At 53.4% G+C, this 23,546-nt stretch overlaps 9 protein-coding genes across 9 annotated transcripts; 4 read left to right on the top strand and 5 right to left on the bottom strand.

The window, feature by feature from the left end:
• Positions 1 to 3,502: 3,502 nt before the first annotated feature.
• PG998_001151 (Copper- zinc superoxide dismutase) lies at positions 3,503 to 4,475 on the top strand (the record flags this gene model as incomplete). The annotated part of the gene is made up of 5 exons (XM_066867969.1): positions 3,503 to 3,527; positions 3,826 to 4,005; positions 4,072 to 4,223; positions 4,285 to 4,380; positions 4,461 to 4,475. 5 exons carry the CDS (start codon positions 3,503 to 3,505, stop codon positions 4,473 to 4,475), a joined length of 468 nt encoding a protein of 155 aa, XP_066736384.1.
• Positions 4,476 to 5,835: 1,360 nt separating this feature from the next.
• On the top strand, positions 5,836 to 8,490 carry PG998_001150 (uncharacterized protein; the record flags this gene model as incomplete). Its single annotated transcript, XM_066867968.1, has 1 exon — positions 5,836 to 8,490. One exon carries the CDS (start codon positions 5,836 to 5,838, stop codon positions 8,488 to 8,490), a length of 2,655 nt encoding a protein of 884 aa, XP_066736383.1.
• A 662-nt stretch (positions 8,491 to 9,152) lies between these two features.
• Positions 9,153 to 11,052, bottom strand: PG998_001149 (C2H2 transcription factor (TFIIIA); the record flags this gene model as incomplete). Its single annotated transcript, XM_066867967.1, has 2 exons — positions 9,153 to 9,409; positions 9,462 to 11,052. Coding segments are annotated over 2 exons (1,848 nt in total), but the record flags the coding sequence as incomplete, so codon positions are not given.
• Positions 11,053 to 11,639: 587 nt separating this feature from the next.
• Positions 11,640 to 13,659, bottom strand: PG998_001148 (MFS transporter- SP family- general alpha glucoside:H+ symporter; the record flags this gene model as incomplete). The annotated part of the gene is made up of 4 exons (XM_066867966.1): positions 11,640 to 12,533; positions 12,651 to 12,781; positions 12,861 to 13,000; positions 13,142 to 13,659. 4 exons carry the CDS (start codon positions 13,657 to 13,659, stop codon positions 11,640 to 11,642), a joined length of 1,683 nt encoding a protein of 560 aa, XP_066736381.1.
• A 792-nt stretch (positions 13,660 to 14,451) lies between these two features.
• Positions 14,452 to 16,947, top strand: PG998_001147 (uncharacterized protein; the record flags this gene model as incomplete). Its single annotated transcript, XM_066867965.1, has 3 exons — positions 14,452 to 15,751; positions 15,820 to 15,958; positions 16,023 to 16,947. 3 exons carry the CDS (start codon positions 14,452 to 14,454, stop codon positions 16,945 to 16,947), a joined length of 2,364 nt encoding a protein of 787 aa, XP_066736380.1.
• A 495-nt stretch (positions 16,948 to 17,442) lies between these two features.
• Positions 17,443 to 18,237, top strand: PG998_001146 (RNA polymerase Rpb6; the record flags this gene model as incomplete). The annotated part of the gene is made up of 3 exons (XM_066867964.1): positions 17,443 to 17,486; positions 17,688 to 18,089; positions 18,201 to 18,237. The coding sequence occupies 3 exons, from the start codon at positions 17,443 to 17,445 to the stop codon at positions 18,235 to 18,237; spliced, it is 483 nt and encodes a 160-aa protein (XP_066736379.1).
• Positions 18,238 to 18,843: 606 nt separating this feature from the next.
• PG998_001145 (S-formylglutathione hydrolase) lies at positions 18,844 to 19,713 on the bottom strand (the record flags this gene model as incomplete). The annotated part of the gene is made up of 1 exon (XM_066867963.1): positions 18,844 to 19,713. The coding sequence occupies one exon, from the start codon at positions 19,711 to 19,713 to the stop codon at positions 18,844 to 18,846; it is 870 nt and encodes a 289-aa protein (XP_066736378.1).
• Positions 19,714 to 20,098: 385 nt separating this feature from the next.
• On the bottom strand, positions 20,099 to 20,640 carry PG998_001144 (uncharacterized protein; the record flags this gene model as incomplete). Its single annotated transcript, XM_066867962.1, has 3 exons — positions 20,099 to 20,261; positions 20,341 to 20,489; positions 20,545 to 20,640. 3 exons carry the CDS (start codon positions 20,638 to 20,640, stop codon positions 20,099 to 20,101), a joined length of 408 nt encoding a protein of 135 aa, XP_066736377.1.
• Positions 20,641 to 21,684: 1,044 nt separating this feature from the next.
• Positions 21,685 to 23,494, bottom strand: PG998_001143 (protein mesA; the record flags this gene model as incomplete). Its single annotated transcript, XM_066867961.1, has 4 exons — positions 21,685 to 22,006; positions 22,035 to 22,105; positions 22,162 to 23,394; positions 23,453 to 23,494. 4 exons carry the CDS (start codon positions 23,492 to 23,494, stop codon positions 21,685 to 21,687), a joined length of 1,668 nt encoding a protein of 555 aa, XP_066736376.1.
• Positions 23,495 to 23,546: the final 52 nt, after the last annotated feature.

The raw sequence follows: 23,546 nt of genomic DNA, 5'->3' as shown, positions 1-23,546 counted from the left end.
GGAATGCTTTGGCTCGGCAACTAAGACAGGGACAAAAGCCGCGCAGCGGTGCGCCGGGGGAAGAAAGGCCCTTTACACAATAGACAAGATAGTGGTCGGCGCCTCGTCGCAATTGTGCTTCGGTGAGGATCGACTCGAGTGTATCGGGCTCGTGAACAAGTCTATTCTGTAGCAATCGGCCGCGTCGCATGGGTTAGGAATCGCAGAGAGTCTCGTTGCTAGCAAAAGGCAGCTCCAGGAAGGACCAATTACCAGATAGGTACCAGGAAGTTGGTTTTGATGCAGCGCACTCGGCTCTAACCTGAGCGTTGGCAATCTTGTCGCCCCGCACTAGGTAAACTGTTGGCGATCATAAACACAGCACGGTGTCCCAAGCGGCGGCACGGAAAGAATATAGATGTGTCACCGGTGGTCCCTCCGGACGGCGCAGCTCGTCGGTAACCAGATCTGGGCTTGGAGGCGACGTCAGATTGAACAGGCGGGAGGAGGAGGAAGTGGTGGTGGTGACTGCAGCGAGTCGAGTCGAATCGTGGGGTCCAGAGGCCCGGCTGGTATAGACGGAGGGCCTACGGAGTATCGAGGCTGCAACTGAGGTATGGATGGATCGGTCACAGGCTGATCTAAGGTCCCATGGGATGAAGAACGCTATTAGGCGGGATAAGTGGATTAATAAGGTGATTAAATGGAATCTTCGTTCGCAAATATGGTTGCGCTTCGCTTTAGGTATCGGGTCGGCCGTACACGTAGAGTCGCCTTGGGCCTTGGGCCTTGGAAAATCGTGGTCCTAGGTTAAAAGCAGGTTGGTAGGGCATGTATCATCCATCACCACAGGAAAATGCTGAGGGAAACGAAAACAACCGGCATTGCCATTTAGACTACCTGGGCTGGGCTGAATGGCTGTTAGCTGTTCCTTCAGTCTGGCCAGCTTTTGTTAAGCAGCTAATGATACCCTGCATGTAACAACATCTCTCAACCTGGGGTCCTGGGACTGGTCCTGGGACTGGTCCTGGGTTTGCTATGTAGAGCACTCTCTCTACCCGTCTACAGTCTACATACAGCCCTGAGTCTACCTCACTGAACTGAACTGAACCGAACCATAGGGGTGGCTAGCACGGCACACCAGGGGCCCGACGACCCACGAGCATCCCAGTCCCCAAGGCATGCCACGACTTTGAAGGGTCCTGTGTGAAGGTGGGTGTTTCGATTGAATCCATGCCAGTGGATTGGTTGAAGTTTGGGTCCCACCGCCTACGCTTGTAGAATCTAGGACTTCTTCCTTGACGCCTCAAACCTGATGGATTTCTTGAGGGCTTGAGGGCAGAGCAGACGGCAGAGGGCTCCCATTTGCATTCGATGTGACGAGCTGGGTGACAAGCCCCCCATTCCCGCTATGGCCTCCCTTAGCACTTAGCACCAGCCCTAAGCCACCCGAGTCCCGACAGAAAGATTCTATTAGTAGTCGACCAAACCACTACTAGGCAGTGCAAGGCTCTCCCTCCATCTCGCAATGCGGCAAATCTCAACGGTGGTGTCGCACTCCACCAAGCTTTCCATGTGCCTGCACGTAGGTTATGGTGGTTCGCGCGCAAATGCGAATGCCCAAGGGCCTCCGGCAATCATGTGTCGGCGGCGGTTTGGGGGGTTGGTTATTCGAACTATAGTACAGCTGGGCTTGAAACTTGGAAATCGTGAGGGCGGGATGACGATGCTGCTTCAATCTACATCATATACATGCATCTATCTACTAATCTCTGTCTGCTGTATTGTGCCATTTCGAATCACTGCGTACTGCAATACAATATTGCTGGCCAGCTATGGCAGTATGGTTGAAATTAGGAGCTGGCGCTATTGGCGACCATGAAGCATTTGGTCACTTGGTCGGTAACGCATTTCAACCGTTTCGGGACTGTAGCAATGCAGATCAAGCAAGCAATGACATAAACTAGGCAAGATTGGCCGCTGTCAATGCAATCTGGCAGCAGTTCGAACTCTGGCAGTAGGCTGGCCGGAGTAGGATAGAGGTAAGATCACCTCCTGGCATGCCATGGACAATGCCGGGAAGGTTTTCCGCATCTCGCAGGCCCGAGCATACAGTGAGCCTGCTGGCCTGCCAATTCCACCGTTAACACTGCGATGCATCATATTTCCACGCACCACGACGTATGCGACAACACTCCCTGGCTGAGAACCAGAATCTTCCGCTTCTCCTTGCATTCCCACTTGCGGAGCAGTTGAGGGCAAGCGAACGGGAAGGAGAGCTGTCCCATATACGGTTGACGGTTTTGGAAATGCGACTTCAACAAGGTTATTAATTACCAGTTTCTAGTCATTACAGCTCCCGTGACAAGAAATTGGCAAACATAACAGGTCTCCAAGAGCCATTGGCTAGTTAGGTCGGGTTGTATACCATAATGCAGCTGAAACATAGGAGTGTTCTTGGAGAGCAAGTGAGTCGTCATCCATATACTGTAACCATCCGTCTCCGGGCTTGGCATACCCCTCCCTGCTTCAAGACCTTGTGTGTATTTTCTCTACGGCATCTCCGTCTTAGCAGCACATGTGTCATTCAGTACACGCAGTACGGAGCACGGCATCCTATCTACATAGAGAATACCTATTGCGGTGGGGCGTGTCTGCTTCAAGCCACAGAGGGAAGTAAGTCTGTCTTTCCATTGTGTCCTTGCCCAATATCCGTACACCAGCTCGGATTTAAACGTAAATCCCGAGATGCTGGATGGAAAAGAAGCCATCGGCGCAAGAGTGGAGGGACGTGTTACCATGCGTCGGGCTGTCTTTTGTTCAGATCAGCTTGTCCGCGAAATTGGTAATTATGGTATTCCGCAGAAGCCATATACTGGGACCGAGGCAATCAACCACTGCACTTGCTCACATAATGATCTTCTATAGCTTCATGTAACATGCAAAGCAGGTTCCAGTCCAGTCACCAAAATAGACAGACAATAAGACGCCCTAGAAGTAGCGCCATCTAAGTTCGGAAGCTTGCATTGGGCGGTCTCTGGTGGAGGTGCAATCGTTTGTCGGAGTGTTTTCCTACTGTTGATGCATGTATTATGTATTCAGTGAAATCATTCACCATTTGTAAGCCATCCATTAGCCATCACCCATCCACATGCACGCATGAACATCTTTGCTGTGGTTGATGACGCTATACGTTTGGCAGCAGCCCAAAGCAAAAAGCAAGCGAAAGTGGGGGTTCCGGGGCTGCCACCTTCCACTTAACCCCTCCATCGCTAGATGTGCCGCCGCTTGCCAACAAATCGGGATCCGAGGAGGGGAGCGGAAATAGCTTGGATGGATGGATCTTACCTTAGCTGTGTACTGGAACTGGAAGTACTTCACTGACCAAGCAAGACCCCTCTCCCTCTCATCCACCTCTTTTAAACCTTTCTACTCCTCCTTCCCAGCCAGTTCTTCCAATTCGACTACACTCGTCAACTTCATAAACCAATCGAAAACCCCCCAATCTTCAAATCAAATCACAATGGCTTCCGACGGTGTTTGGGCAGGTAAGATAATGATAGCCGCCTCTCCCCCCAAGCATTTCCGACATCATCCCCGCTTTCCGGGTTTTCGGGGCCTCCATGGGTAGCATTGAGCTCGAATATCTCGCAGCCCATGACCTTGATGGGGTGTTACCGGATGTGCAGCACCTTGATGGACAAGACGGCCTGTCCCTCTCAGCCAGTCCTGTGGCTCCGTTTCGTTCATCATGGCGTGGCATCCCTGCCCTCTCGGAATAGCTGCATATGATACTGCTTCTTCCGTGTGACGAATCAGCAGCTAACTGGCCGTCGCCCCGTGCAGTTGCTAAGGTCCGTGGTGACGGAAAGGTCTCCGGCCAGGTCTGGTTCCGCCAGAAGTCGGAGGACGCTGAGACCGAGATCGCATACGACATTACCGGACAGGACGCCAACTCCCAGCGCGGCATGCATATCCACGCCTTCGGCGACAACACCAACGGCTGCACCTCTGCCGGCCCCCACTGTATGTCTTCAGACAGGGATGCCCAATGGCTCGCGGATTGATGACTTCTGACTCGATGAACTACAGTCAACCCTCACGGCCAGACCCACGGCGCCCCTACCGACGAGAAGCGTCACGTCGGTGACCTCGGCAACATCACTGTCGACGGCAATGGCAACGCTAAGGCCACCGTCAAGGACAAGCTTATCAAGCTGATCGGTCCTCACTCCGTCATTGGCGTAAGAGCAATCCGACCCCCCATATCAAAGCAGGTACAGAGAAGTTGCTTACACGTTTAAGCGCACTGTCGTTGTGCACGGCGGCACCGATGACCTCGGCAAGGGTGGCAACGACGAGTCCTCAAGACTGGTAACGCTGGTCCCCGCCCGGCTTGCGGTAAGTCTTGGACGAGCTATAACATTTCTGAATCGCATAGTCTAACGCTACCCAGGTGTCATTGGCATTGCCTCCCTCAGGAAGGTATCTTCTAAGCGGCTTACATACCGCTATCAAAGACGGTTTGGAAAAATAGCGGCAGGTTGATATCTCGCATACTTGTGTTTTGGTCGTCTTGTCCGGCTGGCCTTCCTCTTTCAGTTTGATAGTTTATGGATCATGATACGATCAACGCTTGCTAGTTTGCCTAGGTAGGCCTCAAAAGGATAACCAAGCAAAATGGCGTCAGAGCTTCCTTCGTAGTAGTTCAAATACGTGATGATGCAGCATCACCATGATCTGTGATATTCACATCACCAGCACCATGCTATTCCGTTTGAGATGCTTGACGGTGCATTGAACACCTGCTCAATGCCAGTTTGTAATGGTACAAATTCCACCCACCGTTGATCCGTTGCCCTTTCCATCTTCCTCTCACGACTCTCTCTCCACACCCCAGAGGCCTAGACGAGGCAGAGGCAAGCTTAAGCTCTCCAGGTCAAGCTACGTATCTTCTACCCCTCATTACATAAGCCATTGCCTATTCTGGTCCAGTAGCCAGGGACCCTGACTATCGGTCTTGCCCCACAAAAGCTCTAAAGCACACGACATCAATTCGAGCAACCGCACCACGACCGAGCAAGCATCCCAACCTATCGAGACTTCTTCGTCTGTCTATTCAATCCTGTCTATGAGACTCTTGCTTTTCTAAGCTCTTCCCCCTCCCCCAGAAAACATCCTCGAACCTACTGCAGCTCTACCTGCTGTACGTCCTTCCCTCAAAGCTGCGTGCAATTGTAAGTAAAATAATTCTTGTCCTTGCCCTACATCCGTCGAGGCATCGAGGGAAGCTTGGTGCCATGGTTTATGCACATGGCCGCCATCTTCGCCTTTAGTTCCAGCAACCATATCCGCTCCTCTGGGATTGGAACTCGATCTAGCCCATTACATACCTCGCCTCGCCTTGACTTGCCTTGCCTACCCATACAGTACCCTGGACAACCATGATGCGGTGGTTGCTCGACATGAGCCTTTCCCTCTTGTGCCATCCTGCCCTCTCCAATCATTGTCCAAAACAGAGCTGCTTGCAATACCTCCCAGGTCCAGCATTGGAGTACAATGTCGGGTACATGGCCGAGTCTTCCCTCAGCGTTGCAGCGTTGCCCGGGTCTAGGGCATTGGTGAGGCGGGTTTGAACCCATTCGTCCCATATTGACCAAGATATCTTTTTCCTTTGTCGCCCGTCACATCTCATTTGCTAAACCCAACCCCATTCCAAACGTGCAATGCTACTTGTAGCTGTGTTAGCCCTTCCGTCATGCTACGGACCATTGCTAACATATATAAGGGCCCAGCCAAAACATATACTGTCTCTACCCATCATAGTGGAACGTCATCATCTCGGCAAGCTTCATCATGGCGGCTCCTAAGACTTTCATGGCTCATGTGAAGTCGCTGCTCAGCGGCGACACACTGATCTTAACCTCGACAAACAATCCCACTCTTGAGCGTACCTTGTCCCTGGCTTACGTCAATGCTCCTCACCTGAGAAAGGAGGGAGACGAGCCCTTTGCTTTTCAGTCTCGGGAGTACCTTCGTGCACTCCTTCTCGGAAAGCCGGCCAAGTGTACTGTTCTCTACTCTGTTCCGTCCGGCCGAGAGTACGGCACTGTGGAGCTTCAAGATGGCACACAGCTGCCCGATGAACTCGTGAAGGCCGGTTGGGTCAAGGTCAGAGAAGACGCCGGCCGCAAAGAGGAATCGGACGAGATTCTGGACCGCCTCGAGACTTTGCGCAGCTTGGAGTCGCAAGCGAGAGACGCCGGGAAGGGCTTACATGCCGGCACTGGCGGAGTCATTGAGGTCCAAAACGACCTTGGAACCCCCGATTTCTTCAACCAGTGGAAGGGAAAGACGGTCCCTGCCATCGTTGAGCGGGTGCTGAGTGGTGATCGTCTTCTCTGTCGCTTGATGTTGAATGAGAAGAAGCATCTCCAACTCATGACTCTGGTTGCCGGTATTCGTACTCCTGCCACTGAGAGAACCACCGCGTCGACGGGCATGACACAGGCTGCTGAGGAGTACGGCAATGACGCCCGTGGATACGTCGAGACGAGACTTCTGCAGCGCGATGTCAAGATCGTTATGGTCGGAGTCAGCCCCCAAGGTCAGCTTGTCGGTCACGTTCTGCACCCCCGCGGAAGTATCGCTGAATTCTTGCTGGCTGATGGCTTGGCACGATGCAACGACTTCCACTCGACAATGCTCGGCGAGAAGATGGCCCCTCTTCGTGCCGCCGAGAAGAAGGCACAGATTGGCAAGCTGCGACTGCATAAGAACAGCACAGTGAAAGAGACCGAGAGCAGCACTTCTGACATGATTGTCTCCAAAATCATCGGCGCCGACATGATAATAGTGCGTACCAAGGCGGGCGAGGACAAGCAGGTCAGCTTGAGCAGTGTCCGTGGACCCCGTGCGAAGGAGCCTTCCGAGGGTCCTTTCAGAGACGAGGCCAAGGAATGGTTGCGAAAGCGCCTCATCGGCAAGCATGTGAAGGTCAGCATCGATGGCCACAGGCCTGCCAGCGAAGGATTTGAAGCCCGGGATGTTGCCACTATTACTGAGAAGGAAAAGAACGTCAATCTCCAGTTGGTACAGGAGGGTTACTGCTCTGTCATTCGCCACCGCAAGGATGACACCGACAGAGCTCAGAACTACGACGAGCTTCTTGGCGCACAGGAAACCGCCAAGGAAGAGAAGAAGGGGATGTGGTCTGGAAAATCACCCAAGGTGAGGAACTACATGGATGCGTCCGAGTCGGTGCAAAAAGCCAAGATTCAGCTCTCGACCCTGCAACGCCAAAAGAAGGTCCCCGGTATTGTCGACTTCTGCAAGGCCGGCTCACGATTCACTGTTCTGATCCCCCGTGAGGGCGTCAAGCTTACCATGGTACTTGCTGGAGTGCGTGCACCCAGAGCCCCTCGACTGCCTCAAGAAAAGGGCGAGCCATTCGGCCAGGAAGCTCTTGACCTTGCAAACCGACGGTGCAACCAACGAGATGTTGAGGTCGATATTCACGACATTGACAAGGTCGGTGGCTTTATTGGAGACCTGTACATTAACCGGGAGAGCTTTGCGAAGGTCCTCGTCGAGGAAGGCTTTGCGTCGGTGCATCAATACTCGGCCGAGAAGGCTGGAAACTCAAATGAGCTCAACGCTGCCGAGAAGCGGGCTAAGGAAGCCAGGAATGGCATGTGGCACGACTGGGACCCTTCGCAGGATGAGGAGGACGAGACAGAGGCTCCAGCCGAGGCAGCTGCCGAATCGACCGCAACCGATAAGAAGCCTGCCGACTATCGTGAGGTCGTTGTAACGAACATCGATGGCAACGGGAAGCTAAAGATTCAGGAAATCGGCAAGGGCACCTCGGCTCTTGAAATCATGATGAACGAGTTCAACAAGTTCCATTTCGATTCCAAAAACAACAAGCCGCTTGAGAACCCACCCAAGGCCGGTGACTTTGTGTCAGCCAAGTTCTCGGCTGATGGGCAGTGGTACCGCGCCAAGATCCGATCCAACGACCGCACGGCAAAGGTCGCTGAAGTTGTCTACATTGATTACGGCAACTCGGAGAAGATCTCCTGGTCAAGCTTGCGGCCTCTCAACCAGCCCCAATTCACTACCCAGAAGCTGAAGGCTCAGGCAGTTGACGCGGTCCTATCATACATTCAGCTGCCCACCGCACCTGATTACTTCCGTGATGCCATTGACTTCATTGCTGATGCCACTGATGGCAAGACTCTTGTGGCCAGCTTTGACTTTGTAGACACCAAGGAAGGCCTGAGCTACATTACCCTGTTCGACTCCAAGTCGTCTGGCAAGGGCACCTTTACCGACTCAGTCAACAAAGAAGTTGTCGCCAATGGTCACGCCATGGTTCCCAAGAAGCTGAAGACTTGGGAAAGAGGCCCGGCCAGCGTCGAGATTCTTAAGAAGCTTCGCGAGGTCGAGTCCCAAGCCAAACAGGAGAGAATGGGCATGTGGGAGTACGGCGATATTACTGAGGACTAAAGTGATAATGCTGGGCCTAAGCCCATTAGATAAATCATTATACACGTTAGCAATATTGCAGGAGGCGAACAACTCAGAAAATACAACTCGGGGGTCGGAAAACCTAAAATCAAACGTTTCTGCATAGCCAATGGATGTAAAAGGTACATAGTATCGAAATGCATCATTTATCATCCACGCGTGCACACGCAGCTGCATAGTGGATATTGTTTATCCTGTTCAGTTCAGGGTGCTTAAGTATTCTACATTTTGCATTTAGAATTAGGGGTAGTCAGAGCCCGAGATGTAGCAATTTTTCGATTCATGGACTTCATAGACCTTGTGCGTTTTAGGGATTATAACCAGTTCAATTGTTCGCATTTCTCCATTTCTCACGACTGTCCATTCATGGTCCACTCGAATGTTCTAATATAAAGCAAAGGGTATCATAACGTCGTGTAACGTATCGCAAAAACATCCATGCCATAGCAGCGCCTAGTTCCTCAAGCTCATTACCATTGCCCAGGCGAGATCACAATGTCAAGCCTGCGCGCCCGTTATACGCTCCACAGCGCCGGTCTCCCTGACCTTAAACCCCCCATGCCAAAAAAAGAAACATCAACACATTCACTTACTTGAAGTGATGGTGATATCGTTCACTTCCATCTACAGCCTCAACGTGACTATCTCAGAGCCGGATCGATGAAGCCGTCAAGTTCAGTAAACCCGATAAGCTGTCGCATCTCAACTTCGTCGTGTTGCCACTGTTCGTCAGGTTGCTGGGCGGCGAACACTGGGGCATCAAAGTGGTTGCTGGCATGAGGCGGTGGATGGGACCAATAGCCGTTCGCATGAGGAGGTAAATGCTCGTTGCTGATAGGCGAGTGGTCGAATTGGGAATCAGCAGCAACAGGAAAGTCGGTACTAAAGTGATGCTCGGCTGCAACAGGGATCGAGGCATCATATTGAGGCCCCATAACAACAGGATGTACAGGCGAGAGCTGCTGTCCGGTCGCGACAGGCACACTCGGAGTGGGTTGGGGCGCTGTACCAACGGGGAACTGTTGAGCGAGAGATTGCTCCTCCGATATGGATAAAGCAGGCGTGGAAGAACCACTGAACCCAGTCAACGAGAAGACACCCGGAGTCAGCCTCGCTAGGTGTGCGGATGCCTGACTTGCCATGCTCTGTGTGTAGGTGCGTTTGAAGATCGCCCTGCGAGGCAAACTTGAAGCTGCAGCCTATCACAGTGCACGGAATGGTGAATCGGGTCGTACTGCTGTGTCCCGACAACATTCCCACCATATCATTGGGCTTGATACCCGTCTTGGAAACTGCCTTCTTGGTTGGGGGTCGAGGAACGCGAAGGTGTACGTGGGTGACGTGCTCAAGAAGATTGCCTTTGGTGACAAAACCCTGCCCACATGCGTTCGACTTGTCCCATTCCACCTTGGGGAAATCAGTCTCGCCGCAGATCCAGCGCTTGCCCAGGTGGATGCTGTTATAGTGCGTTGTCAAATTTGACTTCTTGGAAAAGGTCTTTCCACAGCCAGGGTAAGGGCAGGGGACAGAACCTTGGCCCTTTCTGCCCCCTTTGGACCGCTTCGTATGATCGAGGTCGACATGGGCATCTAGGTTCTCTCTCGAGGTGAAGACTCGGTCACAGAAGGAGCAGCCTATATGCGAAGTTTGCATGTGTCTTTGTAGGAGATCCATGGTGGGGAAGCCGATGTTGGCTCCGCCGTCTTTGTTGCCACACTCCTCGCACCAAAAGCGCGGCTCGCCATGTTCCCGTTCGGTGTGCCTCTTCAAGGCATTGGAGGTATCGAAAGCTGCTACGCACGGCAGCCCCGTCTCGGGATGAAGCTCGGTACATGCGAATGCCGGCTTGTTCTCGTGGTCAGAGCGGATGTGCCGCTCGAGAGTCTCTCGCTTGCGGAATGACATGTTACATGGCGGGAAATCCCTGCAGCGAAACTTCTCCTGCCCCAGGTGGACGGCCTGGTGTCGCTTAAGACGGGTGGAGGTGGTGAAGCTCTTGCCACATTCGGGTTCGGTGCAAGTGAAGTCGCGTTCCTTGGTATGAGTTCCCTTGATGTGCTGCTTCAAGTGTTTCTCTTCAATGTAGTCCTTATCGCAGTCTTCGTACGGGCAGGCGAAGGGGCGCTCATTGTTATGAGACCTCATGTGAGCCGTGAGTCTAGCGGGTCTGTTGAACGACTTTGTACAGCCGGGCCAGGTGCACTTGATGGTCTTGTAGTCGGATGGGAATTTGCGGGCAGGCGGCGATCCTCCGGAGAAGGACGTCATGGGGGTGGGCGCGGCATGGATCGAGCCGTTCTCGTCCATGTAGTCGGATTCGCCATCGAACATGGAACCGTCATGGTGGTCGGTGCCGGCAGTGGAGGGCGTAGTGACACGACCCCTCTTGGGAGGTGGCTGATAGTCCTCCTCGTCAAGGTCGACGGCATCAGCAAGTCTCTTCATAATGACGGTAGCGAAGTCGACGGAGCCAGTCGGCAGCCAGACATGAGGCAATGGAACAGAGATGCGACGCAGTTGTTGGACAGTCTCTGACAGTATCTCGGGTCAATGGCAATGTAAAGGATTGAGTCCTGTTCGCGTGCAGTCCAGTCCGACCGAATTGATGTCCCTCCAAACTTATTGGGAGGAAAGCGGGCGCCTCAAAAAAAAAGTTCGGATAAGCAAATTTTTGGTGGGGCAGGGATCTTATCGCGAGCATTTGGTGGCAGGGGTTTGAGAAGTCCGCCTTCCATTTTGATTCGATTTTTTTCTTTAGCTGCGCTACGCAGTTGTGCGCCGAGGTTCCTTGCAGCTTTTCTTTTTTCTTCTTTCTTCTCCATGCTATACAATACGAGGTATATGCCGGTCGTGAGCCAATCAAATCGAGATTTCGCGATGGGGAAAGTTGTCAGACTGTTTTGTGTCAAAACCGTGAACATTGGGTGTGCAGCTGCAATCTACATGCTTCTGGCTTATCACTGTGTATACCACTCAAATATTCCCGTTTGTGCGGAGTAGAAAGTCGGTCTTATGTAGGACGAACAGGGGCCGGTTGCTGGTCGGTGCATACAACGCAACGGCTGGAGTAGAGAAAGCCAAGGCTTAGACAAGGGGCACTTGGCAACGGTGGTGAAGGGACGGACACCTTACACCTCACCCTTCTGCGGCACCCCTACGTCGAGGTTGGCTAAAAGGAACGGGTCAGCCCTGACTTTAGTGAACCGACGAGCCGGAACCCTCTGCTGAAACAGGACGTCCATCTCGCCTGCGCTCAACCCTCTGGGCTCCGGCAGCCTGTAGTATGCCCACACATAGGAGATCAGACAAAAGCCACTCCAGACAAACCCGCCTTTGCCCCGGAGATTCCACGCAGTCGGGTTGAGGATGGGATTGTTCAGAAAGTTGGCCGCAATGCTCATGACGTTGTAGGCGTTGCGGGCGAGTGCCACCGTCTTGATTCTGAGCCGGGTTGATGGCATCTCCGAGACGAGGCAGTAGCAGACGGGGCCGACCGTGACACCGTAGGTCAGTGTGAACAGCATGAGCAGGCTTCCCGAGACATAAGCGATGGACTCCGATGGCTCTGGGATCCCCGTGAAGCCGACAGCAAGCAGAAGGACTAGCATGATGACCAGACCCCATAGGTACATCGAGCGGCGGCCGGCGTGCTGCATCAACCACCATGAGCAGAATGTGCCGAAAACGTTGACAGCATTATGTCCAAGACCAAACTTGAAAGATTGCTCGTCGTCGAAACCCGCTTGTTGCAGGAAATACGTAACGTTGCCGCCAAACCAGATGCCACATCCGATCTGAATCAACCAAGTACAGCATGCAATCTCTGTACGACGAAGGTCTGCCCCTTTGAAGCAGTCTGAATAAGAAGTGCCCTGGGCCACGGCCCGCTCGTGTGCGTCCGTGTAGATCATCATAGCCACATTTCGGTCAACACTATAGTCGCCGTTCTTAGCCGACACCAGAGATCGAAGCACCTTCCTAGCATCCTCGATGCGACCTTTCTGTATCAGCCACCATGGTGACTGTGAGTCATTGTTAGGAAAAGCCCGCCATTCCACAAGTTTGAGCAGCCGGATCGGCCAGTCACTGGAACAGGAGGCGGTACTTCGCGAATGCCCCAAGAAATCCTGTTGACTTACCTCAGGGGCCAACAAGACCCCGATGATAATTGGAAGGGGCCAAGCCCACTGTATCGCAAACGGAATGCGCCAGCCCCATTCGTTTTGTTTATACAGAAGGCCGCTCAGGACGCCCTGAGAAATCAACTGGCCTGTTGCCCACTAGATTAAGACTATCAATGTGAGTTCCGGAGACGGTCATCCGTTCATGCGCTTGGCGCCTGGACTTACACACATATTGACGAAAGTGGTCAGATAGGGGCGCAAGGCTATCGGCGCGATCTCCGCAGCATACGTCGTGCTCAGCGTCTGCCACGCCCCCCCAGGGTAGTCCACAAAGGAACTCGCCCGCCATCAACATGCCGAGGTTCCTATCGACTCTCGGCGTTAGTACTCCTCTTTTAGGGCAGAAACAATGTGTCTCGGGAAGCATTGTTGGCAATGCTACAATGGGGTTGAGTAGCCAGCCCTGCCGAATCTCACTGAGAAAGGAAGACACGAAAGTCGCTTACTGCGCAAAAAACAACATAAAGATGGCGAGAATCACGAAGACCAAGCTTCCCAGAAGCGTCTTTCGATAGCCGTGGTTCTCCGCCAAGATACCAGCCAAGTATAGACCGACAATCTCGCCAACCTGGACCATGGCTTGGAGGCCGGACTGCCACGACGCTGTGAGCTGGTAGGAGCCCGATCCGTCCTCGACTGGCTGGCCGAATCTCTCGCGAAACGCCGGGTATGCAAACAAATTTTTCAGCAGCGCCGTGTCGTAGCCCTCCATCACGAGCGTCGCTGACAAGACCATGGAGAAGGCGATTGCCTTTGGGTACAGCCTCAAAGCTTCTCGCAACGTCATGTTGCGTTCGTACTCAGTAGCCGTGTGCGCATCGTGCATTATGTCGCCGAAGTTGCTAATGCCCGCGGCCATTCTGGTCAGCACCTCGTCGTCCAAACGGACGGCTCCAGACGCCGGAGCTACAGCTGCCGTATCTCCATCATCGAGCTCTGCCAAAGATTTGGACTCATTCGCCATCGCAGTTTTGATGTAGCCTGTTTCTTTTCACGCAACCAACACTATACGAACAGGCCGCAATAGATATGTCGAACACAAGAGAAGGATTCACGAGCAGTAAGAGGAGGTGTGCTATTTTTGAGCTAAAAGAATCGTCTTTCTCCCAAATGGCCATCCCATGAACTTCAATTCGCACTACGCCTCCTGTGGGTATATGGGTGCGCACGATAGGCTGCACGTATCAATTGTTGTCAATGACGGTGCTTGTCGTCAAACCTTGCAAAAGCTTAACTGTGCAGCCACCCAGCCACCCTCACTACCAATGGAAGTTTGGTCTGAGTAGCTGCATGACATCTTCCGTGTGCTACGTTGTACACAGGGATGATAACTGTTTGGGGAGCGGCCTTTTCAGCAACCCCCTCACCCCTGGCCCCTTTCATAGGGCCAGTCACCAGTGGCAATGTGATACACCGACTCGGGTTAGCACCCCTTTGATTGGTGTCAGTTAATTTGCTCTTACTGGTTAGCAAATCCCGACATTGCGCAGCAAAGGATTGAGGGGGATGCGGGGAAAGCTCAAGAACGGATGAGGCCTGGGTAAGCGAATATCGAATTATAAGGAACACCCAACCGATAGACTTTCCGCGCAATGTAGTTCAGACATATCACAAGTTCCTGGTGTGGTTGGCTTTGGTTGAGAGTAGAGTATGTTCGGCACCGACAAGAGAAACCGCAAGGCTCTACATTTATCTGTATGAGCTTACAGAGAACCGTGCTTACAAGCCCACTGCTTTGGAATCCTGTACATTCACTATGTCGCCAGAGCCGGACGCGCACATCATTGGTGGGCAAGACGGTGCGAAATACCGTTTTACGCTCCTGACGGATGGGCTCCTGCGGTACGAGTGGGCACCAGATGGTGTTTTCGAGGACAGGCCATCTGCGTTCGCCGCCACGCGCAACAGCAGCGACCCCGGCAAGAGCGAGGTTCCGGATCACAGAATCAAAGAGACCGAAGACTTGTTAGAGATCATCACCGCGCGCTTTCACCTCACGTACAACAAGCAGGAATTTAGTCCACACGGCCTGTCTGCTATTGTTGCCAACCACACCCGCAGCACCTGGCGGTATGGGAAGAAGGAAGAGACTGAGGGCGGTACGACCCGTACACTCGATGCCGTGGATGGCAGAACGGAGGTGGAGCCTGGCGTGGTTTCACAAAAAGGGTTTGCTACTATCGATGACTCGACGACCATGCTTTTCGAGGAGGACGGCTTCATAGCCCCTCGACGGTCTGGCCGAGGACGTGTAGATGGCTATCTGTTTGCATATGGTCATGACTATCGAGAGGCCGTTAAGGGGCTTTATGCGATCTCCGGGCGGCCCCCGGTCTTACCGCGCTGGGCTTTGGGAAATTGGTGGTCGCGTTACTACGAATACACGGCAGACTCGTACCTAACCCTCATGAACCAGTTCCGCGACAACGGGATACCTCTCTCTACGGCAGTCATCGATATGGATTGGCATCTGGTAGATGACCCACGAATCGTTGCTGCTGGCATGACAGGCTGGACTGGATACACTTGGAACAGAGAGCTGTTTCCCAACCCGCCGGAATTCCTGCAAGAATTGCACAAACGAGGTCTCAAGGTCACTTTGAATGACCACCCCGCGGACGGCGTTCACAGCTACGAGGATCTGTACAAAGAAGTCGCACAGGCTGTGGGCCATGACACGTCACACAATGATCCAGTCCCTTTCGAGATTACGAATCGCAAGTACTTGGACGCGTATATGAACATTCTCATCAGTTCCCTGGAGAAAGACGGCATGGATTTCGTTTGGATTGACTGGCAACAGGGAGAGTTCTCCCTGATGGGCGTCGATCCACTTTGGGTATTGAACCACTATCATTTTGTGCACAATGCCGATTCGGAAAAGGGGCGCCCGATTATCTTCTCTCGCTATGCTGGGCCTGGAAGCCACAGATACCCCATCGGGTTTTCCGGTGACTCGATAGTATCGTGGGATAGTCTGGACTTTCAGCCCGAGTTCACAAATATGGCATCTAATATCGGCTATGGCTGGTGGAGCCATGATATCGGTGGCCACAGTAAGGCGCCTTGCTTTCCCCTCTTTCCCTTCGTTGAAACAGCGTAAGCTAACACCTGAAAACCCAAGTGCGTGGCATCAAGGACTACGACCTCCTTACCCGCTGGATACAATACGGCGTCTTCTCGCCAGTCATGCGACTTCATTCCAGCAAAAGCTTGTGGGTTTCGAAGGAGGCGTGGAAGTTGCCACCTGGCCCTAGGGAATTGTGTGACTGCGTTCATGCGTTTGCGGCACAGAATGATTCCTTACCTTCACACTATGAACTTCAGGGCAGCGGTGCAAGGGGAACCGCTCATCCAGCCGATGTACTGGGAGTACCCTTACGCCGACCCTGCATATAAAGTACCCAATCAGTTCTTTTTCGGGAGCCAGATGATCGTTGTACCTATCACGACACCCCAGAGTCGTAGTATGGGACTGGGTAAAGTCAAAGCGTGGCTTCCACCTGGACGGTATGTAGATTACTTCAACAACGTGGTGTATGACGGGGATAGAGAGTTGTGGCTCAGTCGCCCCCTGGACCACTACCCAGTCTTGTTGAAGGAGGGGTCGATTGTACCATTGGACCAGAACGAGATTCCGAAGAATGGCGGCGGGAACCCCGACGCCTTCGAGGTTGTTGTCACTGTTGGCGCCGACGGCTACTTTGAGCTCGCAGAGGACGATGAGGATTCTACCGCGGCGAATGACGTCTTGGCCCAAGACCAGGAATGGAGCAAGATATCCATCAACTTCACCCAGTCTATTGGCAGGATTCACGTGAAATCAGTCTCCAAAATGAGAGGCTCGAAGGCCAACGGCAGAGCCCGCGGTTGGTCCTTCCGGTTCCCTGGCCTCAAGGCGATCAAAGATATGTCCCTGCAGGTCATGGTAATGTCTGCATCTCTCACAGAAGACTACACGCGGCCGTTCATCGGAAATATGATTAACATTTCTGATGTGCCTGCTGAATCCCAGATCGTCGTGGAGTTGGGTCCGAACCCTCAGCTAGCGATCAACGACCCCGTATCGCTGATTGAGCCGATCCTGGATGCGGCTCAGAACGACTACGAGATCAAAGATGCCGTATGGGATGTCGTCTCAGCAGAGAAGTCGTCGGTGATGGACAAGTTAGCACAGCTCCAGACGTTGGGTCTTGACGAAGACCTCAGTTTGGCAGTCACGGAGTATCTGATTGCGGACAGCCGATCCTGAGAGACCGTGGGGTATTTTACCCTGGAAGCTCTGTAGTGTTTGGCCCGGAATGGGAATGGTTCAAAGAGGAAGTAATAGAACCCGTTATCCTACTAATCGTCCTGTCGAGGTGACGGAAGCAATCTGAAGAAGGATGTACCACCTGCCACTATAAGTTTACAAGCCACAAGCTATAAGCCACAGTACCCACTTGGGAAGCTTTGGGCTAAGCCACAAGGACCCTGCAAAGAAAACCGGCGCTATTGGACGCAAGCAGAAAAAAAGCCAAGCCAAAGCCAGGCCAAGCCAAAGCCCAAAGCCAAAGCCAAAGCGGCAGCTATTCGAACTTTCTTCTGATCGTCAGCCTTGCAGCTAAATTTTGCATTTCCCATCACCAAGCCGCCTTAATTGCATTCTTCTACGTTGTGACAACCCACACGGACGCGCTCCATCTTCGGTTTTGCACGACATTGAACAGACACCGGCACGCTTTTCTTCGACTTCAGCTCAAGCAAAATGTCCGACTTTGGCGACGATGACCGGGACGATCCCGTCCGTGGGTAAGTTTACGCGCCTTCACCTCGTCCGGTTTGCTCGTTTGGTTACATGCCATCCCGCACCCTGCCCACCCGTCCGATTGCGCCTTCGCGCGTGACAAGGCGGAAAACGGGATTGCTCTTATCTTGGCTACTAGAGCTCGTTCTTCACCCAGTTTGCTTTGTCCCTGTATCAAATGACTGACCGCTTCGCCCACCCAACAGCGATGAGCCCATGTTTGACGATGACGAAGAGCCCGTAGAGGAGTTCGACGCCGAGGTGCCCGAAGACGAGGATTACGGGCGTCGGGGTGCCGAGGAGGAGGAGAACGTCGTAATCGGGGGCGATCCGTCGGCGGCGGCGGCGCAGGCCCGCGGCAAGAAAGGCGGCGAGGCCAGGCTCGCGCACAAGGACAAGAAGATCCCTACGGAGGACCGTACCACTACGCCTTATATGACTAAGTACGAGAAGGCGCGTATCCTCGGCACGCGCGCTCTGCAGATCAGCATGAACGCCCCCGTCCTCGTCGACCTCGAGGGCGAAACCGACCCTCTCCAGATCGCCATCAAAGAGCTTCGCGAGAAGAAGATCCCTCTCATTGTGCGCCGGTACATGCCTGATGGATAGTACGTCTCTTTCCCGTCCGCCCCTTTTCTTCGATTGTTCTTTTGGAAGGGTCTTCCGTCAAGTGCAAGGCTCTTCGATTCTTTATCTCAATGCTGACTATTACACTATAGCTACGAGGACTGGACCTGCGAGGAGCTGCTACAGTAAGGGTGCTTTGGATCAAGCAATGGAAACTTGGCTGCTATGAAAGAAAACGCTACAAATAGATCACTCTGGTCTGCTCATACCTTCGACGGCGGCATATGGAATAGAGAAGAGAAGAAGAAAAAAAGAAAACCGGTGTTTTAGCGAGGCGTTGTTTGGCTGCTTTCCAGGAATATACCAAAAATTCACATCTCACCTAGCAGGCTTTGTCGATCTCGATTGGCAGTGAATGGGTGACCATCCCGAGGCTGCATTTCTGGTCCTCCTTGCTTACCATCTCCACCTTGATCTGATCACTCCCGCTGAACTAGATTGCATGATCTCCTCTCATGGACACTAGTTGCTGGCCTGAAGGGGCAGTCACAACAGAAGACCGTTGATCTGCTATTTTGTATGCGGTCCCATTGACGTCTAGAGATGATTTTACAAAGCCATAAATACCCATCGTCCGAGATGTTGTAGTGATTAGGTTTATCCAAGCAAATTGTATGTGACCAAATAACGAGTCAAAAAGTCGGGCAGCTTGATCGTCTCTTCAGCAGTCTTTGGATATCTTTCATTTGCTCCATTTTGGCATTATCGTGCTACCGTTGGCACGCTACGAATACCCTATAGCAAGTACTTCGCGGCGTGCTGGACGTGGTCCTCGGCGAAGCTCGAGATGAAGAAGTAGGAGTGGTCGTAGTCGGGCTGGTAGCGGACCTCGACGCCCTCGACGCCCGTCTCCTTGACGGCGCGCTCGAAGTTCTCGGGGAGCAGCTGCTTCTGGTTGTAGAAGTTGTCGCCGGTGCCGACGTCGATGAGGCAGGGCAGCTTCTCGCCGCTCTTGAGCTTGGCGCGGACGAGCTCAGTCGCGTCGCTGCCGGCCCACTGCGACTTTTCGCCGGCGCCGAAGTAGCCGCCGAACGCCTTCTCGCCCCAGGGGCACTGGCTCGGGTTGCAAATGGGCGCCAGCGCGCTGACGCTGCGGTACATGCCCGGGTTCTTGAGGAACAGCGTGAGGGCGCCGTGGCCGCCCATGCTGTGGCCCGTGATGGAGACGCGTGTCTTGTCCAGCTTGTCGGCGAAGGCGCCGAAGATAGCCTCGGGCAGTTCCCTGGTCACGTAGGTCTCCATGTTGTAGTGCTTTTTCCAGGGCTCCGCCGTCGCGTTCACGTAGAAGCCGGCGCCCTCGCCAAAGTCCCAGCTGTCCTTCTCGCCCGGCAGGTCGGCGCCACGCGGCGACGTATCCGGGTACAGCACGGCCAGACCGGCCTTACTGGCGGCGGCGTGGAAGAAGCCCTTCTCGGAGCAGTTTTGGGGTGTGCAGGTCAGGCCCGAGAGGAAGATGAGGACGGGCACCTTGCGGTCGTTGGAGGCGGGCGGGAGGTAGAGGTTCACGTCCATGGGCGTCTGGGTTGCGTTGGACTTGTGGGACAGCTTGAGCAGCTTGCCGCCAAAGGTCGCGATGGTCGCTTTGGTCTCGAACGTTGACGCCATTGTGTAGTATGGTCTTCGGGCAATCGTGGAAGCAGCGAATGCAGTCGTAGCAGAAGCAGCAAAGAGTCGTCTGAATGGCATGCAACGTGGTGACAACAGGACGTAGAGGTTGGGAAGGACACTGTTGATTTCTACCTACATACTCGAGCGTGTCGTTGTCGTAGACAAGTGTTGGCGACCCCGCCATGTCCGCTAAAGCTGACTGTCTTGGGCGACATTAACCCCACCACCCGGCGAATAAACATTTCCCGAATGCTCCCGCGTCATTGCCAGGGAAGCCGAAATGCCCGAATCACCCCCGATGAGGCAAATCGAGAGCTCATTAGTCATTAGTACTACTCCACCCGATCCTATGCACTCTCCGGCTCCTTTTCTCCTTTGTCCATCATCGCGATGTTGCTGTAGATGTCGCGTTTTCGTAGCAGTGGAATGCCTGGATGAGTGTGTTCCACTGTATTGAGGTCAGGTCGTACTTGACAGGCGACGAGAAGTTGACGGCACCAAATGTGCATCCTGTCGGGCTGGTACAGATATCCGAGCAGTGGCCACTGCAGGACACCATGTCAGTTTTCATCGCTTCGGGAACTTTGGCGACGCAAACTCCCGGGGGGATGAGCAAAAGCTTACACTCGCGGGTAACAATAGAAGTTGTCACCGTCAGGCGCAAAGGTGGCCGCATTGCCCGACAGGTTCTCGGGCAGGTCGTGGCAGTCTTGCATGGAGTATACCTCATAGTGACATGGGCCGGTCGCGTTCACGCCCTGGCAGATCAGGACCTGCGCAATGGATTAGCAAACACGTCTAGCACAGGCGAGGGAGGAGGAAACGTACACCTCCAAGCTCCCTCTTGGCAAGCTGCTGTGTCGGGACCGCCGAGGAGGAGGCGGCGGCAAAAACAAGAGCCGCGAGGGTCCTGGTGAACTGCATGGCTGCTAGAGTGACCTGAGCAAAGTATGGAGGGGGCAGTCGCGATGCAAGACAGAAGTTGTCGACGTTGGCACCGAGGCGAGCTCAGCTATTATAGACTTCCAAGAAATTACCCGCAGTGGGACAAATTTCGTCTTGCAAGGGGAGGGACATGCAGACACCCGCCTGTTCGCCCGGGTCGTCCTAAAATATGTCTCTTTGTCGCCTAGTGCTGACTGCATCAAGCCGAACCAGCCGGCCGCGTCCATGTACGTCTCTATACGTCGCTGCGTTCTAGGCGCTTGACGTGTCTTGCATTTGTCTTCTGGAGAGCGGAGAGACATGTCTAGGGATCGGTTCTTTCTACCGGGTTTTTTAGCCGCGTCGTTCGGGCCCTGGTCTGGCCCATTCGTCCTTTGAGACATGTACAATCCGGGGATGGCTGGGTGAATATTCCCCACGATGCGTTAGTAGGCAGAAGGCAGCCAGGCGGATGGCTTAGCCTGAGCTGTCATCGGGCTGCAAGTAGACTAAGCACTAGAGGCAAACCTGGGAATATGTCAGCTGAGTATGCCAACCTCTGGCCTGTGCTGTGCATGCCAACAGCTACGTTATGAGCTTAATGGCCAGTCAAGGCATTTCTACGCCCCGATCGGCCGAGTGACGATAGTTCAACGAAAAGCCAGCGTCTTGCGACTCTTATATGCGCAAGGCCCAGCCCATTGGCACATACCGAAATCCTCGGCGCGGCAGGGCCAAGACGCTGTGGGACATGGTTCTCAGTAGGGGTTTATATCTTTTTAACTATCTGTCCCAGGGCCCCTATAATGGGTATCTCTATGTGGAATTGGCTTTCAGTATATATACTTATGTTGGTGTGTGCTCTTCATTGGATATGACAGGTAGAGCCATGCAAATTACCAGAATAGCTCGCTCGCATGCAGGCTTCCACGCTCTAGGGCACTGTAAGAACTGAAAATATAGGGATGTCTAATGATAGTCTTGCCAAGGGGGCCTCCTAGCCCCCTTTTCCAACAAAACGTTCCACTGCCCGACGTGACTTCTCTAGCTGACTCTCTTCTCAACTTCGGGGCTCAGACCCTCTTTCTCGAGCTTGAGCCTCATCTCAGCTTCCGCTTCTCTCTTGATACGATGAAACGCGAGTTTCTCGAACCGACTTAGCCCGCGCCACCAGTGTTGTCCCCCCATGTGGTCGCTGACCCGCTCAAGGAGGTGACTGGTTTTGACGCGCACGTCCCTATCCTTGTGGAAAAGGCCAAGCGCAAGGTAGAACAGACCAGCATGCGATTCGGGCGCCACTGTAAGGAGGAGGCAAATCTCGTCGTACGAATGAACGTACTTGGCGAATGCCAGATAGACCTCGCGACTTTGTGTCGGGCTTAGCTTTTTGCGACCTCAGGCGGTCATGCATGTGATGTAAGTCGAGGCCTTTCAGAGGCCTGATGGTGTAGACTTGCGCGAGGTCCTACATCGAGGGTTAGTTGACGCTTTCCACGAAGAAGGGCGCGCTATGGTGCTTACCTGGATATAGCTGTAGTAGCTCCGGGTGTTTCTCCAGCCCTCGATCCGACAAACATTGCCCGCCAGCTCCTTTTGCTTGGCAGAATCGTCCGGCCACACGTACCCATGGCCTCCAGCTCCTGCGACATGCTCAAACTCGTCGCCGCCTATGTACAAAGCGCTGGCGCCATATACGCTCTCTTCAAAGGCCGCTGCGATGCGGGTGAACTTGAGGACCCAGTCGCGCCACTTTGCCCGAATGGCTCTTTCACCGCGTCTCGCTACAATGCTCTTCAAGATATCACCCATGAAAACAAGATCTCCGGTCAGGTCCGTAGTTGTGTTCATAGCAGCACCACCCAGCAGATTGGCAAAAGCCGGGTTCTGTTGCTGGAAATATATCAAACCCTCCGTGATGGGCGTGCTCTCGATTTTGCTGCTGATCTTCATTCGCCCGCTCGGGATATCACACAAAAGGTCCCACCACTCAGGGTGATTCTCGAACGTCGGGTTCGTCACACCAGCAATGAACCCTGGTACTTTCAGGAGATCATCGATCTTAGTGAGATCCGTATATGGGAAAGCATGCCTTGTGAAGCCACGCAAGAGGCCACCAGAGGCCAAAGCACAGGCAGCAAGCACTGCTTCGGCCACATCTCCTGATGGCATGTTGTGGCCCAGGAAGATAATTCGCTTCTGAGTAAGAAGCGCATTTGCCAATACTATAACGGGGTGGGTGTTTGGACCGTTCGTTGTCAAATGAGGATGGACCGGAAACGGCTGGGGGGATTTGGCGTGAGGGTCTGAGAAGGTCTGAATCAACTTGATGAGGGAAAAGTCCCCCACGGTCTCGGGCATGACTGCAGTTGGCACCTTTACGGGAATGGGTATCCCCTTGTATAAAACTTTGCTTTCGAACTCATGAGTGTCTCGTGGAATTGAGTACCCGGGTGAGCCCTGCAGATGGGCTCTGGTCCCAGCTCGAGATATCTCCTGTGCCTTCTGCGGGCTCTTACTTGCATCGATTGGCTGAGTGAGTTCCTTCTTGTCCTCAGCCATGCGCATCTCGATCATCTGCGCGAACTTCTCCACGAAAAGATCTTTGTTGTCGCTCGCAAGTAAGAGGTGCCTTTCCAGTAAACTCAGTTTTGGCATTAATGATAGATCCATGTTATTAACAGCGTCGTAAAGCATTGCCAGGGTCTCGGGAACGGGGGATTTGAAGTATTCTTCGAGGGCGAGCAAGAGCAGAGGCTATTTCGGTTCAGTAAAGGCAAGTTGGAGCCAGTATAGGCAAGGCGAAGGAACATACCTTGTAGATGTGCAGGAAGGGGTGCCGTGTACATATAGCCATAGCCTTGACTACCGCGCCTCTCTTCACCGTCTTGTCTTGCTTCGTGTTTACC

This window comes from Apiospora kogelbergensis (genome assembly GCF_038363985.1).
Source record: "Apiospora kogelbergensis strain CBS 113332 chromosome Unknown utg000001l_segment0_segment0, whole genome shotgun sequence".
NCBI lineage: Eukaryota > Fungi > Ascomycota > Sordariomycetes > Amphisphaeriales > Apiosporaceae > Apiospora > Apiospora kogelbergensis.
Note: the sequence above shows the minus strand (reverse complement) of the source record. Positions and strands in the feature narration are given on the sequence as shown.